Source organism: Galeopterus variegatus, unplaced genomic scaffold (genome assembly GCF_000696425.1).
Source record: "Galeopterus variegatus unplaced genomic scaffold, G_variegatus-3.0.2 Scaffold687, whole genome shotgun sequence".
Lineage (NCBI taxonomy): Eukaryota > Metazoa > Chordata > Mammalia > Dermoptera > Cynocephalidae > Galeopterus > Galeopterus variegatus.
Window position 1 is genome coordinate 23,566 of NW_007726798.1, and position 15,836 is coordinate 39,401.

The 15,836-nt window shown below is 42.5% G+C and overlaps 1 protein-coding gene and 1 non-coding gene across 5 annotated transcripts in view; one reads left to right on the plus strand and one right to left on the minus strand.

The window, feature by feature from the left end:
• Positions 1-1,995: 1,995 nt before the first annotated feature.
• Positions 1,996-15,836, plus strand: part of TRIM9 (tripartite motif containing 9) — a 58,162-nt gene continuing 44,321 nt past the window's right edge. For 3 of the 4 annotated variants that reach the window (XM_008571385.1, XM_008571387.1, XM_008571388.1), the window contains exons 1-2: positions 3,787-3,917; positions 6,271-6,393. In XM_008571385.1, the coding sequence (XP_008569607.1) occupies positions 3,798-3,917; positions 6,271-6,393 (243 nt within the window). In that variant the 5' untranslated portion in view covers positions 3,787-3,797. Of the gene's footprint in view, positions 2,075-3,786; positions 3,918-6,270; positions 6,394-15,836 lie in introns of those variants that run through there. The other variant, XM_008571386.1, reaches the window with a different exon arrangement.
• Positions 5,393-5,466, minus strand: TRNAT-GGU. The gene has a single exon. It is a non-coding gene; the product is annotated as a tRNA-Thr (tRNA).

Here is a 15,836-nt window from a genome sequence, read left to right on the forward strand (position 1 = left end):
GGGTGGGCTTTGGCTCGTGGGCCTGGGATGCCCGCAGCGCCTGAACGCACGCGCTGCGACGGAGCACGGGGACGTGCCCGTGCCTGCACCGCGCGGCGCCCCGGAGGCAGCAAGGTCGTTTTCTGGGCCATCAAGCTGCTGTCGCTTGTTTGCCGCCCCATCTGTTTGATAGGAACCCTTTGCTTAACCCTTTTTAAACCGTCCAATGCCTGTAAGCTCAGATCACAGACAGCCAGGAAGCTTCCTTTCCTGTGTCCGTTTGTCTCCATTCAATTTTCATAGTAAATTGGGAGGGAAATGACACATGAACTATGTTTACAGCGGGGACAGGAGACGCTGTCTTCTGTCTGGGCATGCTCAGCAGCGTGGGAGGATGCATGCGCAAGTGGGGAGTCAGGATGGACAGATTGAATGCCGTTACCCATTTGCTGAGCGTAAGAAACAGGTTCTGAGACACCGTCCGCTCTCCTTGGGAGGAGGCAAGGGGAGCCGGCTCGGGGTGGAAGTTGAAGGGAAGGAAAGCGCGCAGAGGCAGGGAGCAGGTGGCGTTCTTTGTCTCCTTTGGCTCGAGCAACTTGCCTTCTTTCTGGGAGGCCTTGGTTATCCTGAGCATGCTCTGAGCCAGGAGTAACTTGACTGGAAATCAATCGTCAGGGCTTCCGCGGCTGCACCATTTTTCCCGCTCATTTACTTTCTGATCATGACACCCTTTCAGTAAGTAAGAAAACAAATATCCAAGAAATCTGAACGCCATTGCTTAGGCATTATCAATAGCTTTGAGAACTGTACCCTGCTCCCTCTAATGACTGCATGTACAGTCAAAGATGCTAGTAAAAACACACGCTACATATTTGTATCTTCAGTGTTCTGGCCATAAATTTACAGGGACGCTCTGTGGTCCGGAATACAGAACATCTCTGCTAGCACAGGGCAGGAATTTTAATGCTCTGGGAAACAAAATCAATCAATAATAATGTTCTTCTACATCAGATGTAGATTATGAATGTCACCAAAAGACTATCCTATAAAAGCAACACATATATAAATCCTTACAATAAGAGCACTTTTAGTGATAGTGTTGTAGGATTTTTTTCATCATCTCCTGCTCAGTTTCTACAAGTGGACAAAGCTTAAGAGAAGAGTTTCTAAATCTTTATCTAATAATGCACTCGTTTATCCAATATCGGAACAATCTTTAGCCAGGTACAAGGCATTCTTGGGGCTGAACATAGAAACAAAGAGAGGAAACGGGCCATAATAATCATATACAGTGTATATTGACAAAATAAAAATTAAAAAAAAAATAAAAAATAAAAAAAAATAAAATAAATTTTTGCAGTTTACTTATTGCTTTGCCATATAAAATCCTGAGAGTAAATGAGGCGAGCACTCTTTGTCTAGTACTGAATTTTTATTTTTTAAGTATATAGCAGCACCTGGTCAACAAACCTTTATGGGTGTCAGGTCTGACTTACATTATGCAACACAATTAATTGCAAGGTTGGGATACAAGAAATCAAAGTAGCTTCACTTCTGTATAACCAAAGGAATTTGGCTTCTATACTCAAATATTCAAGTGTGGTTATTAAGGCGTAGGTTATAATAAAACGGGGAAGAAAACTGTGGTAGCCCAGCAAACTTCTACCCATTCACGAAAAAAAAAAAAAAAAGAGGTAGGATTTCCAAAGCAATGAAATTGAAAGTTTAAAAAAAAAAAAAAAAAAAAAAAAAAACACTTTTTCTCTTTTGAAATATGTCTCTCATTTTATTCCCTGTTCTTCCAAATGAGATCCTATTGTCCCCCTTCATCCCCTGGGCTCTTGGAAATAGTTCTTTAAGATAAACATTTACCCAAAATTAAGGTGTAGCTGGGACCCAGTCATAAAGAATCAAGACTCAAGGCTCTCTTTGTATTTTTTCTTTCTCAGTTGTGTTGGTCTAGCCTCCTGGAGTCTGAGTACATAGAGCAAAGTACAAGTGATCAAGAATATTGTCCAAGAGATACTGTTCTAGGAATCTGTCCTGCAAATCCCTCCATCTGCAGGTGTTTGTGTGAGCAGGAATGAGAAAACGAGTAAGAATTAATGACAGCCAATGTTAATGAAGCATGCATCGTGCGCTACGCACCAGCAGGGTTCTGGGCTTTATATGTAGTATTTCATGCCATGCCTGAAGCACCCAAAAGTAGTATCATTTATCTCATTTTATAGATTAGGTAAAACTATGCATAAAATGTTGAACTGGCAGCAGTTATGAATTCAGAATAGTTCCCTTAACCACTACCCTTTACTAGCAGGAGCTTTCACATTGATTAATGCATTCAACCTTCACAATAACCCAATCACAATGTACTACATTATTCCCAGTTTTTTCCACTGGAGTAATTCAGAGAGAGGTAACTTTCTCAAGGTCACATTGAGTAAGAGACAGAGCCAGAATCTGAACCTTTTCAAAGCCTGTGTTTATTCTACCACCCACATTGCTTCCACCAAGCATTGGGTGTATTTATTTTTAAAGAAAGTCAGTCCCCAGCTTTGTATTTAATAAGGCAAATATAAAAGAAAAATATTCACAGGACCAAGAGATATAATTTTAATATTCTGTCCTTTTACTGAAAGGAAAGGGTACATGAGGCATTGTGTTAGCAAGAAGGAGAAGGGGCTTTAGTTTTCAAAGAAGGCACTGAGGGAAAGGGAGTCTGTCTCTGTACATGAGGGATGGAAAGATATGTCCAGGCTGCCAGGAGAAGGAATTTTTGCATCAAGTACAATGGTAATGGCTGCAAGCAATGGAAAACTCTAGTACAAGGTCTTAAATAGGAGTTCATTTCTCCCACATGGCAAGAAGCCTAATGGGCAAAGGCTTCAGGTGCTGACTCAACTGCTCAAGATGCCATCAGAACCCAGGATCCTTCTCTTCCCAGCCCCCATCCTTACCATGTTGGCCTTCTCCTCATGCAAGTCACAGGACATCACATCCACCATAAGGGCAGGAATCAAAGGGGAGAGGCTGCACCAGCCACACTGGTCCCATGTCAGAAGAAAAGCAGAAGCTTTCTCGGACCCCTGCAGCCCCCAGCAGAATCCCCCTTAGGACTCATCTATCTGCAGTGTACACCATGCCACCTCAGCAGACAGGGAAGCTGGGCATTCAAGTGCTTACCTGGACACATTGCCTCCCCAGCAGAACTGCATCCCCATATGGACAGGGTGGGTGGGAAGTCAGAAAGAAAGCAAGCCTTGGCTTAGGAGGCTAGGTTGGAGGAGTTAGGGAGGAGGACTGTACCTGGGAGAAGGAAGATGATGTTGATGAGGTGGTAGGTGGAACATCAGCCTGACATTTGTCATTGCATTTTAGCTGCCCCACAGCATCACGTTGGCACCTAAACCTTCCTTATCCTGTTCTTGACTCTCTAAACTCCTTCTGCCTCAAACCCAGACCAATAGCCCTTTGGACTAAGAAATGTTGGTAATAATCAGGTCATCATACTCACTTTCTTATTTTTTAAATCCTTAGCAAACAATAGGGATTCAATAAAATATTGCTTAATTAATTAATTGAGATGAGGAAATTCTAGGTAGATATCAGCCGGTGAAGGCCTTTGACTGCCATGGCCAGAAATTTTACCTGCTTCAGAAGAGAAACCACTCAGGAGCCCTAGAGTCTGGATGCTATTGTTACCAGAATCCACATGTGCTGATGTCAGCTAAATGGCACAACCTCAGGGAAGATGAATGTGAGGAGGTCTTGGGTCTGAAAACAACCCTGTTGTTGCTGCTTCCTGCGATTATAGCTCCATGGATCCTTCTTTGTTTTTGCAGAGCCAGCTCTCTCAGGCGCTGAACGGACTGTCAGACAGGGCCAAAGAAGCCAAGGAGTTCCTGGTGCAGCTCCGCAACATGGTTCAGCAGATCCAGGTATCGGCATCACCCGGGACACAGAGGAAACCCCGCGGGTTAATATGCAACTGCAAAATGGGGAAATTTGTTTCTTCTCTTTTATTTATATGTGTTGTGGGAGAATTCCTGTTTATTTTTTCTACTGTGTCTCTTCCATATATATAAACACGCATACAGAGCAACTTCAAACATACCCCTTCTTTACATGGTTACCTTTTGCCGATAAGCCAGAAACACACCCAAGTGGTTTTCCATACAGTTCCTATATTGTACACTGAGGATAATAAGCATATTATCATATTAAATAATCATATCTTATTTAAAAGTAACAAGTCACATTTTCTTTTTTTTTCTTCCTTCCTTCCTTTCCTTTCTTCCCTTTTTCCCTTCTTTCCTTACTTTTTTTTCTTCCTTTCCTTTCTTCCTGTCCCATAGTAATGCTTCTTTTCTACTTACCAAAGTGTTTTTCAGCCATGATCCTCTGGTGACTGTATTTCCACATTGCTTAATCCAGGACACAATGACCAGCAGGTCAGCCAGCATTTGAGAGCTCATAAATTCTCCACTATAGCTGAAGGGGAAAAGCCATAAACTGCATGAGATGCTAAAATAATGACCCTCTGCACTGTGTACCATTCTTAGGCTGTGAGGTTTGCCTCACAGAAATAACCTTAGCTCGGCCCTCTGGTAAATTGACTTTCTGAGCTAATATTTAACCCATGCCAAGGCAAAAATGGATTTTTAAATGTAAGCCAGCCTTTCAAAGCATTACACACTGATTTCCTTGCCTTTTTTTGGCATGCATGCCCATGTTAAAACTTGTGATTCCCTAACAACCTAGCAGTTTCACACACTTCCTTCTGTTTTCCAAAGCAATAGAATTTATCAATCAGTCCTTTCTTTGCTTTTGCTGGCATAAAATGTGCAGCCCCGGGCTTGCCTCTGCCTTGCCTCTTCAGCAGAGCAGAGCATTTCTTCTGCTCAAAATAGTGACAGAGCCCACAAGGAGAAGGTTCCCCCCTGCCCCCAATATTACCCTACAGGGCTCATAGAGAGCTTTTAAATGATGTTTTCCAAGGGCTTTCTCTAAGAACTAAAAAGCAATTGCCATGAAAGCCAAATTTTAGCATTTATAGAAGCCATTGCTCAAGCAATTACTAGTGTACTCCTTATACAAAGACCTTGCATTTGAAAACAGTTACCAAATACCTTTCAGTGGATTATATTATGAGAATATTATTATATATTCTTTATGACTTTGGGAATGAATTAAAATTTGACAGGCCAAGCTCTTCCTTCTTTGCCAGGCCCCAAATATTCACAGTTTTCTCAATTGGTTGGTGTTTTTTAAGCACTATTAGTGTGCGTGTATTTAGCATTCATTTGCTGTAAATTATACATTTTTGCAGATTACAGCTTAAGAATCAAAATTGCATATGTAATTTATTGAAAGGATTATCTTTAATCATTCTCTTTTTGTTTGTTTTGGCGGATGGCCAGTAAAGGGGTTGAACCCTGGACCTTGGTGTTACCAGCACCACACTCTAACCAATTGAGCTAACCAGCCAGCCCAAGAGGATTACCTTTAGTAAATACTTATAATTCAGTGAGAGAATTGCTTAAGAGAAATGGCTATGGCACGTACAGATTTAAATCAAGTAAAAATGTTATATTCATCATTTAATTTAAACATCATGGAGAAGGTATAATTCATTTAGTACCTATTTACATTTCCCTCACAAGCCGTTGGCTTATGTCTGATTTTTACAGCAGGGTGATGCCTGTGACATACATTAATTATTTTTAACTGCCTCCCCGAGTTCACTATTTGCTTTCCTTAGTAAAAGAGCAAGTACTTTTGCCCACTATTCTTATGTCTTGTAAACTTCTGTTGTCATGGGATTATAGTTTAATACTGAAGACCACTGCCCTCCTTTTCCTTCTTTCTTCCCTCGAATTCAATGATTCTTTATTTCTCGTGCCTTGACAATATTCTGCTCCCTCCTGGTTGCCTTTCTGAATGCCACCTTCCACCACACGAAGCTGAACACATGCGGCCCTCAAAGGGACTCACATGCAACTCTGCAAACTAATGCTTTATTTTACTTAATATAACTCAAACTTTGGAGATGATTTCTTTTTGATTGAAAATAAATTTAAATGATACATATTTATCCTTTTCAATCTAAGTTTAAAGCAAAACACTACCACTATAGAATGAAGTTTGTGCAATTATTCCAAAAGAATACTGAACGTGCATTGTGGACAGGGCTTCTTTTTATTCCCTTCAGCAGGGATTTCTACCCCACACATGGACGGCAGCCTGAGATACCCAGCTCCTTGCAACTGAGGAATGTGCTTTCTCCCACAGGAGAACAGTGTGGAGTTCGAGGCCTGTCTGGTGGCCCAATGTGACGCCCTCATCGACGCCCTCAACAGAAGGAAAGCGCAGCTGCTGGCCCGCGTCAACAAGGAGCATGAGCACAAGCTGAAGGTGAGAGCAGAAAGCCAAGAGCCAGGCTCCCCAGGGCCTGTGGACAGGCTGGGAGAATTCCCTACCCTGCACGGGAGGGCAGGATGCCCACAGACTTGGGAGCCAGTGGCCTGGCCAGAAGGGAGCAGGCACATCCCTCATTCCCCACTCACTCCTTCATGTACCTAATCAATGTTTGTTGAATGACTCCTCTGGGCCAGGAACTGCTCTTCGTGCAGGAATAATAAATAAACAAAACTCCTTGCCCTCATGGGGCTTACATTCTACCAAGAAGGATAAACAGTAAGCACAATAAGTAAAATATGTAGTATGTTAGTAAAGGGTGCTAATGAAAAAAAGGCAGGAAAAGGGGATGGTAGGTACTCAGGATGGGGGTGGAAATTTTAGATAAGGTGGACAGAGGTAAAAAATGTATTTTTGAATTGGGAAATGGAATCTGTACTTTCTAGAAAACAAACAAGATTTGTCTGAACTTATAAAGTCAACTTTACAGTTGAACAGCTGTCCAGACTTTGGTCACCACACAGTGGAATCGCTTGATTACAAGTCTGGGGTCCTGGACTTGTCCCCCTTGAGACACCTGATATCCCATCTATTGCTCCCTTGGAGCAGGACAAGATATGAGAGGAAGGGTGGGTAGATGGGAAGAGCGGAGCAGAAGGAAGTCCAGCAGTGGGCAATCAGCCAGCGTCCACGCCTGTGGTCAGCAAGCTTTGGGTGGCTACCAGTGGTGGTGGGTAGTGGGTGGGAAGTATTGGCCTGGGATTGGGGTGGAGGGAGAAGTGAGAACTGACCACAGGCTCTCCAATGGGGTCAGGCAATCAGCATCAGGGAGCTTCAACAATGGGCAGCAATGAGTGGACACAACCTCAGGGGAGCTGGTGATGGGTAAGTAAGCCCAGTAAGTGGCAGACATCCCCTAGGAGGTTTGGAATGGGCTCTAGTCCCCAGAGAACAAGAGAAATCCCCATTTCTAAAAGAATGGGGTTCCAGTAGATGAACCAAGGAAGCGTTTCAAGAATGAAGAAATAAGGGAACACAGCTTACAATATCTGGAGCTAAAGCTTGGTGTCAGGGAAGCTTCAAGCAGGGCCAGTAGCCAGTTCATGGTTACCAGAAACAAAGCAAGAAAACACATACTGACTGGGGACTGAGACCTGGACAAGACCTGCAGCAAGACTGGCACTGGCAAGCCTTGAGCAGCCAAGTTGCCAATCATTCATAGGTGCCCCTTCTACCAGGACCCTGAGCTCCTGGGGGGCTCTGCTGTGAAGACAGGGAGCCAGACGGCATAATATAGAAAAGTGTTTCCCCGGGGAAGCTTCACAGTTTGCTCCAAAGGTGAACAAAACCCACCTCCCCAGTAGCTTCCTCCTCCAAGGTGCCCTCCTCCACTCCCCACCTGTGGCCCCTCAAAACACATTCAGATCCACACACCTGCTTCTTCCTTCCCCAGAGTCAGGGCAATGATGTGGTGAGAATATAAACCTTTCTCCCCTGCCTTTGTGAATTGCCCAGCTGTCATTCTTGGGGATGCAGGGGGGCTGTGCAATTAAGGCAGCAGGAGACTGAGCTGTGACAATGGGGTCCAAGCCAGAAAAGGCTGGTGAGGGCCGCACCCCATGATGAAGTTTGCCGCCTGACCGCCAGCTGGCGCTGTATCAGTGCCATGGCTCTGAGTGTTCCTGAGAGACTGGGGTCCAAGCCAGAAAAGGCTGGTGAGGGCCGCACCCCATGATGAAGTTTGCCGCCTGACTGCCAGCTGGCGCTGTATCAGTGCCATGGCTCTGAGTGTTCCTGAGAGACAGCAACAGCACTATGTATCAAGGAGAGGCACTGCAAATTCCTTGATAAAGAAAATTGCATGTTTTAAAGTTGGAATCTGAACCACGAGTTTGGAAAGAAAAGGACCTAGGGCTGTAATGTTCAAAGACTGAAGCTTGTTGGTGTGGGCAGCAAAGCAAGGCTGGTGATCAAAATGCTCTTTCCAGAGTGGCCATAATGTTTCCTGGTGTTTGGTCTGACTAGAAGACCTTCTCAGGTTCATCTTAGAATGAACTCAAGCCCCTGAGGGGCACCACACCAACCCAGCCTAGTGGAGCCTTTGAATTGGAACTGAAGGTAATCAAGAAGACATGGGGTTTCCCAGGAAGGCACCCTCAGTGGCCTGTCTCATGTGTAATCCACGAAGTTCCAAATGATGAAAAGTTTTACTTAGATGGCCTTCTCTAGCTCATCTGTTTCTGGCCCCTGTCTCCTAATGTCTGGGATCAAGTTATTTGCTTCTGAATCCCATACAGGGCCACTGGACTGTGTTTCATGGCAACATATGCAGTAATTCCTTACATGCGGGGGGGGGGGAATAAATGGGGGCAGTATTAAAGATACTAATTTTTTTTTTTACCCAAGGAGTTCTCTGAAAGTTTTACCATGTGGATATCAGTCTTATAGAATTTCATGCAACAATCTGGAAAACTGTTTTACTCCATAAGCATTTTTATCCAAAATAGGTTAGACCTGAACAAAAATTTTTCCTAGAGTCATCATTTTTTATCTGAATTAAAATCTAGAAATGCCATGACATGTGGTCCTGCAGTTGACCAGTCAGCAACACAGAATGAGCATCCCTGGCAACCCAGCCCTAGCTTTAATAATAGCAGTAGCTGAAGTTTGGGGACACTTTCTTTGAGGCAACACTGTGCAAATTATGTTACAGGGATCAACGCAATTGTTCCTCACAAAAACCCAGTAACATCATTATTACTATAATCCCTATTCTAGAGATGAGGAAACTACAGCACCATGATACTAAGAACTGGTCCAAGGAGCCAGAACTGGAGCCCTGGTAATCTGGCCTCAGAGCCCTGAGTCTGGTTCACACAGCCCTCTATGGCTTCTGGCCGGTGGAAGTACAATGCAGAGAGAGGCATCCCCACCCTCGTCCTTTCCACAGTCAGCCAGTGCCTAATGCACACCTACTAGGACAAGTGCTGGGCAGGGGACTGAGGGTGGGAAGGACGTGAAGGAATTCCCTCTGGAATTCAGACGGAAATAACATGAAGTTATTAGGGAGCTTACAGTTCAGTGCATGACCCACAAATGACTCCAACATAGTAGAGAATGAGCTTCCAGGAGAGAGCTGTCCAATGCTATAGAAGTTATGAGGAGGGCAAAATTACTTGCAGCTAAAAGTCACAGAGCACCTCATGGAAGATCTGGCATCCTAGTAGCCCAGACTGCAGGAGGTGTGCATTGATGGCCACTTACATTCTTGTCAGAGAGGCAGACAGTGATCAGCACAGTGCAGATGAAGTCTTGCTTTCTCCATCCAGTTAGTCCTGAGGACTGAGATGTTTTCAGTTTCCATTGCCTGCTCTAACATGACTAAAAGATTGTCATGATAGCCCTTCATTTTAGCACCCCTCAGAAGCCCAAAACTTTTATTGTTATAGCAGTCCTCAAAATATCATTTGAGTCACATAGAGCTGTGTAAAATAAAACTGCAGTGTCTTTGGGAAATGAACTGGACAGCTGGAGTTTTCCCTGCTGAATTGTGGACCAACCATTTAAGTACCTAGCCAGAAAATTTTAACTTTTTATCAATGGAAATATCTTTTTTTAAAACAATGTAAACACTTCTCTGGCCCCTTTAAACAAAACATGGTGAACAGTTTGTGATAAGTCATGTGGTGACTGTAGTGGCAACTGCAGGTTTTCTATGTGGGAGAGACAACAATGTAAACACTTCTCTGGCCCCTTTAAACAAAACATGGTGAACAGTTTGTGATAAGTCACGTGGTGACTGTAGTGGCAACTGCAGGTTTTCTATGTGGGAGAGACATCAGAGCAGCAATCTGGAGGCAAGAGGGACTCAAACATAGAGAAAGCATTATTTATGCAGAATGGAAGTGGGCCGTGAAAAGCCCCCAGTTTCCCCCTCCTTAGTGGGACAGGACTGTGTAAAAGTCAGTTTGGGCTGTGCTGCAGATGCAGATGGAGACTGCTCAGGACCGACTTTAGCACATGGTTGGGACTCCATGTCCCACAACTGTGTCCTCTTCCCCTCCTTTGACATCCATCTCACTAGTGGCCTGCCAGGTAGGGCACACTGTTGTGCATGGGGCTGCTGAGTAGAGGCTGCTGTCCACTCTCATGTCACCCTGCCCCAGACCTCAAAGGACTGCAGAAACGAGAGACAGGTGGCTGGTTGTCCCCCAGGGCAGCCATGCTGTTCTGTCTTCTGTCTCAAGCTATTTGTTTCTCTGCTGTATTTAGCTGATTGTATCTGTCACTGCTTCTCACAACAGCTACCAAGGCTGCTCCTGCACCAGGACCACTGCTACGGGCCCCCACCTCTCCCACCCTCCCTCTTCTCCCCCTGCCTTTTCCCTTTCTTGTCACTTTCATCGCTACTCAGATTTGTGAGAAAAGACTGGCCTTTTATAGACATCACTTGCCAAGCACAGTACTTCTTTCTGTCTTTGTTGGCTAACCCATCACTCACTGTCCTGTGGGGATAATCTCATGTTCTTCCGCTTTTCTCTGGCCAAGTTCTCTGGGGGCCTGCTTTTGGCTGACAAAGAGGGGAGTTGTGTGTGTGTTTTTCTGGCAACTTCCTCTCCTTAAGCAATCCAAAAGGCTAGGGATGCTGGAAAGCGAGTGTGTATTTGCACAGTCTTTATAATCTCCTCATGTCCCTCTCTGAAAGCACTGATTGCTTGAACAGATTTAACAGCTCTGGTTCTGAGGCAGGATGGAGCTGAGTGGTGAAGAGTCCAGATTCTGTGTCATAGCCACCAGGGTGAGAAAACACTCTTTATCACTTACTAGACCTCTAACTCAGGCAAGTCTATGGCTCAGTTTATTTCATCTTTGTGTAAAATAAGTCTGGAGGCATACGGTACTATGCTGAGTGTTTTACAATGCCCTATGAGGTCAGTACAGTGCTCAATAAATATTAGCTGTTGGGCCGGCCCGGTGGCGCACTGCTACAGTGCGCCACTTGGGATAGTACAGTGCTCAATAAATATTAGCTGTTGGGCCGGCCCGGTGGCGCACTGCTACAGTGCGCTGCTTGGGATCACAGCGGTGCTCCCGCTGAGGGTTCGGATCCCACATACAGACCGGTTCCCGCTCACTGGCTGAGCAAGGGGCAGGCGCAACACCGAGGGTTGCGATCCCGTTGCCGGTCCCAGTCCGGTGCGGGCGCGACACTGAGGGTTGTGATCCATTGCCGGACACGAAAAAAGACAAATAAATAAATAAATAAATAAATATTAGCTGTTATTATTATTATTGATATCATTGACAGAGAATGACTAAAAATATGGTTTCATTCAACACACTGAAGAACTGTTTCTAGGGGCTTGTTTTCCATATTACCATAGTTCATAGTGCAGAATTACCCATACACTGGTGTTATTAAATCTGAACCTGGGAAATTCTTTAGTGGCCTAAGTTTATAATTGATCATTCTATAAAACAGTTCACAAAGCTTTGTGAGCTATTTTTAAAAGCTATAAAAAGCAAAAAGGTCTTGAGACTTATGCAGATGTGGTCATATTTTAGGAAAACTGTTTGATATGTAAATTACAGTTAATACCATTCTGTGGTTTGAAAAAATGCTGGGAGCCAAATATCTATTTTAAGGATGTGGTGAACTAAAGCAAATGTCAGAAAGCTACTGTACTGGGGGGAAAAAGTGTTTTTGAGCTTTCAAGAAATATTACTAACTCATATTTGGAACTACTCAGGCAATATTCAGGCAATCGACAAAAATGTGGATCCCAGGGTTTCTTGTCCTATCTGTATGTTGTGTTAACATCATTTCCAGGTTTCTTAGTCCTTCTTCTGTTGCTATAACTGAATATCATAGACTGGGTAATTTATAAATAATAGAAGTTGATTTAGCCCACAATCCTGGAGGCTGGGAAGTCTAAGAGAATGCCACCAGCATCTTGTGAGGGCCTTCTTGCTGTCTCATATAGCAGGGAAGGCACCTAATTCATTCTTTGAATATGATGGAGTAATCCACTGTACCCTATCACACCATGAGGATGTGAATCCTACAAAACACCATATTGCATCACTTTTATTATGGCCTACCATCAATGGTAAATGCTCTCCTGTGGGTGGGTGGACTGCACCAATGTGCTCATCTCTCCCAATGGCTTGTATTTCTTCCTTCACTTACTTCTCTGTACAAGGATACAATACTTTATACACTAAGAGTGTGTTTTTCATACTCCACTCAATGTTTATTGATAAGGCTGTTGGTGGCATTCACCTTTCTGGAATAGAAAGTTCACAGCTTTACTGTTAAAATTTCGAGCCTTCCTTAAAACAGGTGTGTGTTTTATTTATTTACTAGAAACAATGAAAGAAACAACAAACAATAATACATTGAACTTTCAGAAGGAGAGAACCGATCTGTGGTTATTGGGGGAGGGAAGTGGGAGGAGGGTTAGGGAGAAATTGGTTAATTGACACAAAGAATGAATATATTTTATAAGGATGAATATGAAAACTATCCTGATTTGATCATCACTTATGGAACACAATTACTGATAGTCAACTCTGTACCCCACAAATATGTATAATCAATTATGTTTCAGTAAAAAAAAAAATAGGCTTAAATAATGCTTTTCTTGATTAAAAACTCAAAGCCTCAGACTTGTCTTTGAAATGATTAGTTGCCAACGTGGGTAAATTAATAACACTGCTACAGAGGGTGGCATCAAGAGAATGGGACAAGAATCTGCCTGAAACCATGTGGGAGAATGGTGGCATGTGAGAAATGTAAAATGCTCTCTCTTAATTTAAATGCCTTTAAGTTTCTGAGAATGTAACAATAGTATGGTAGATAATATTTTACTTTAGAAAAAAAAACAGAATTCTTTATTTTACCAGATGGATCTAACAGGTAATGCGTTTTACTTTAACTCACACAAGACAATTCAAAGCATCAGCTGGTCATTGTGCTTCAGGACATGATGGGACACATAGAAACTTTCCCCACCCCACACAAAGGACCTGTGGAGAAGAAATTCTTCCAGCCTGCATCTTAAAAGTACTTTTACCTTAAATAGAAAAAATAAATAAAAAAGGACAAAGGATTACCTTATGCTTTTAGAGGAAATTGTTTCAAGCTGTGAAAGGAAAGCATAGATTATATTTAGGAAAGAATTTCTTGGAATAGGAGAGAGACAATTTTAGTATTTACTCAGACTAAGAATTCATTAGTGATATACCTCCAGGATCCATGATGAGAGAGAGTATTAAGATAAAAAGTGTCTATTAAAAATTTTTTAAAAAAATTTTAAAGAGCCACGTGTAAACTAGAAAGGTGAACAGAGGTGGGGGAAAGGTGTCAAGGTCAAAGTTGGATAAAAAATTAAATTCCCCTTAACCTCAGGTCTTGCTGCTGGAGGAAGGAGACTGGCCTGTTAGCAATGAGAATGGAGCTATGGACAGGCAGAACAAAATTTTACACTTGTATAAGCTCTCCAGGTTTGCTCTATGTGACTGAAAAAGTCTGAGAATTCAGAAGGACACAACAGTCCATTCTCAGACTCTCCCTTTCCAAATAGATGTCAGCGTCATATTCTGACCCAAGAATAACCTATACAAATTTGCCACTTAACAAAATAAAACTGTTCAAATGATCAATTGGCACTTGCCATCCAGAACAGATGGTAGCTCTGCTGATAAAATTTTAAAAGCCTTCTCTGAAACTGTGGACTGCAGATTAATCCACTGTCCCGTGAGAGCCGGTTTAGGCTTTAGTGCAGATGAAAGCAGGAAGACCATTCTCTCAATATCTATTTGTGTCATTCCTGCAACTCGCACAGTTCCCAAGAAAAGGAACGCTCAAGTCCAGCCAGCTGCAAACATGGTGCCAAGAGGTTGCTGGTGCATCAGAGGCAAAGCACAGAAATGTGTGACTCAAAGAAAAAATTGGCATGGCCTGGCTCCCTAGAAAATGTTTTCCATAAAAAATAAAATGTGGAAATAAATAGTAATAGTAAAGTGTTATGAATAATGCAGGTTGAAGAAGGTAGCAAGCAAGAAAGTTGATAAAAACACTGAACTAGAGAAAAAATATTTACACTCTTAAAAGATCTAATTATCTGGCTGATTTTCCAAAGGGTGGGAAATCTTGCTAAATTAATTCAGAAACTAGAAGTCAATTACAATGCACCCAAACATGCTGCTCTGGGAACTCCATAGTTTAATTTTTAGCAGTGATTTTATCATAGTCTATTGTGATCATTGTGGAAGAGTTGATTAAAATGTAAAAAAGATGGCCCAAAATCAATTGTAGCAACAGTGGGCATTTGGAGCCAGGAACTCAGGGATAATGAATCCTTCCAAGACACTTTAGTCATAAAATACAGGAGCCGGTGGCAAACCCCTGCTGAAATTCACCAAATCTTTGGCAGTGCAACAATTAAGCTTCTTAAGAGTAGGCAGAGAGCCCCAACACTCAAACAGCTCCTTCAGCACCAAACAAACGTAGCCTAAGAGGGAAATTTATAGACACAGACATAGAATTTTAGGAGGACCGAGTAAGGTATTTATTTCGGTTTATTTATATATCATTAGCTTCTTAAGAGTAGGCAGAGAGCCCCAACACTCAAACAGCTCCTTCAGCACCAAACAAACCTAGCCTAAGAGGGAAATTTATAGACACAGACATAGAATTTTAGGAGGACCGAGTAAGGTATTTATTTCAGTTTATTTATATATCATCGAGCTGAATCCTCTGGAAAGTAAACACAATAATTCAGTCCATTTTGTCTCAAAAGCAGACTCACTTTGGGTTAGAGTGTTCAGATCCGATTTGTCCTTGTTATTCAGACTTTCAGTACCAGTAAAGGGCAGATGCCATTTGGATAATGATATAGTGACTGCTGAGTTTTCTGCTACCTAGCAGCATTGACGCACTGGCTCCCAAAATATAAAAACATCTCCTAGGAACAATTTAGTTAAGCCTCATACAGGAGAGGGGAGTAGCATATCAATTGTAGGTCACCTGTCTTGAATTTTTTAATGTTTTACTTGCGGGTTTCCCCTCACTCCCCAAGAAGCAGAAACCTAACTTTTCTGTTATTTTCTGAATAAAAATAAAATAAAAAGTTGCATTCCTTGAGCCCAGATCAACAGATGGTGGTGGTGGTTGTCAGAAATGTACTAGATGTCAGAAGAAAATAAATCAACCAGTGGATTTTCAATTTGATCTCCTCCCCCCCAAAAAATCACAAAAATAATCTTCATATCAAAGTTTGTTTCCTTCACCAACTACAACAGAGATTTTAAATTCTACATTTTATTTTTCCTTTTAATTATTATTAAAAGTTAAGTAATAATGAATTATCTCTCAGAAAATTAGGAGACCCAAACAGCCAGAACAATCTTAAAAAAGAACAAAGTTGGAGTTCTCA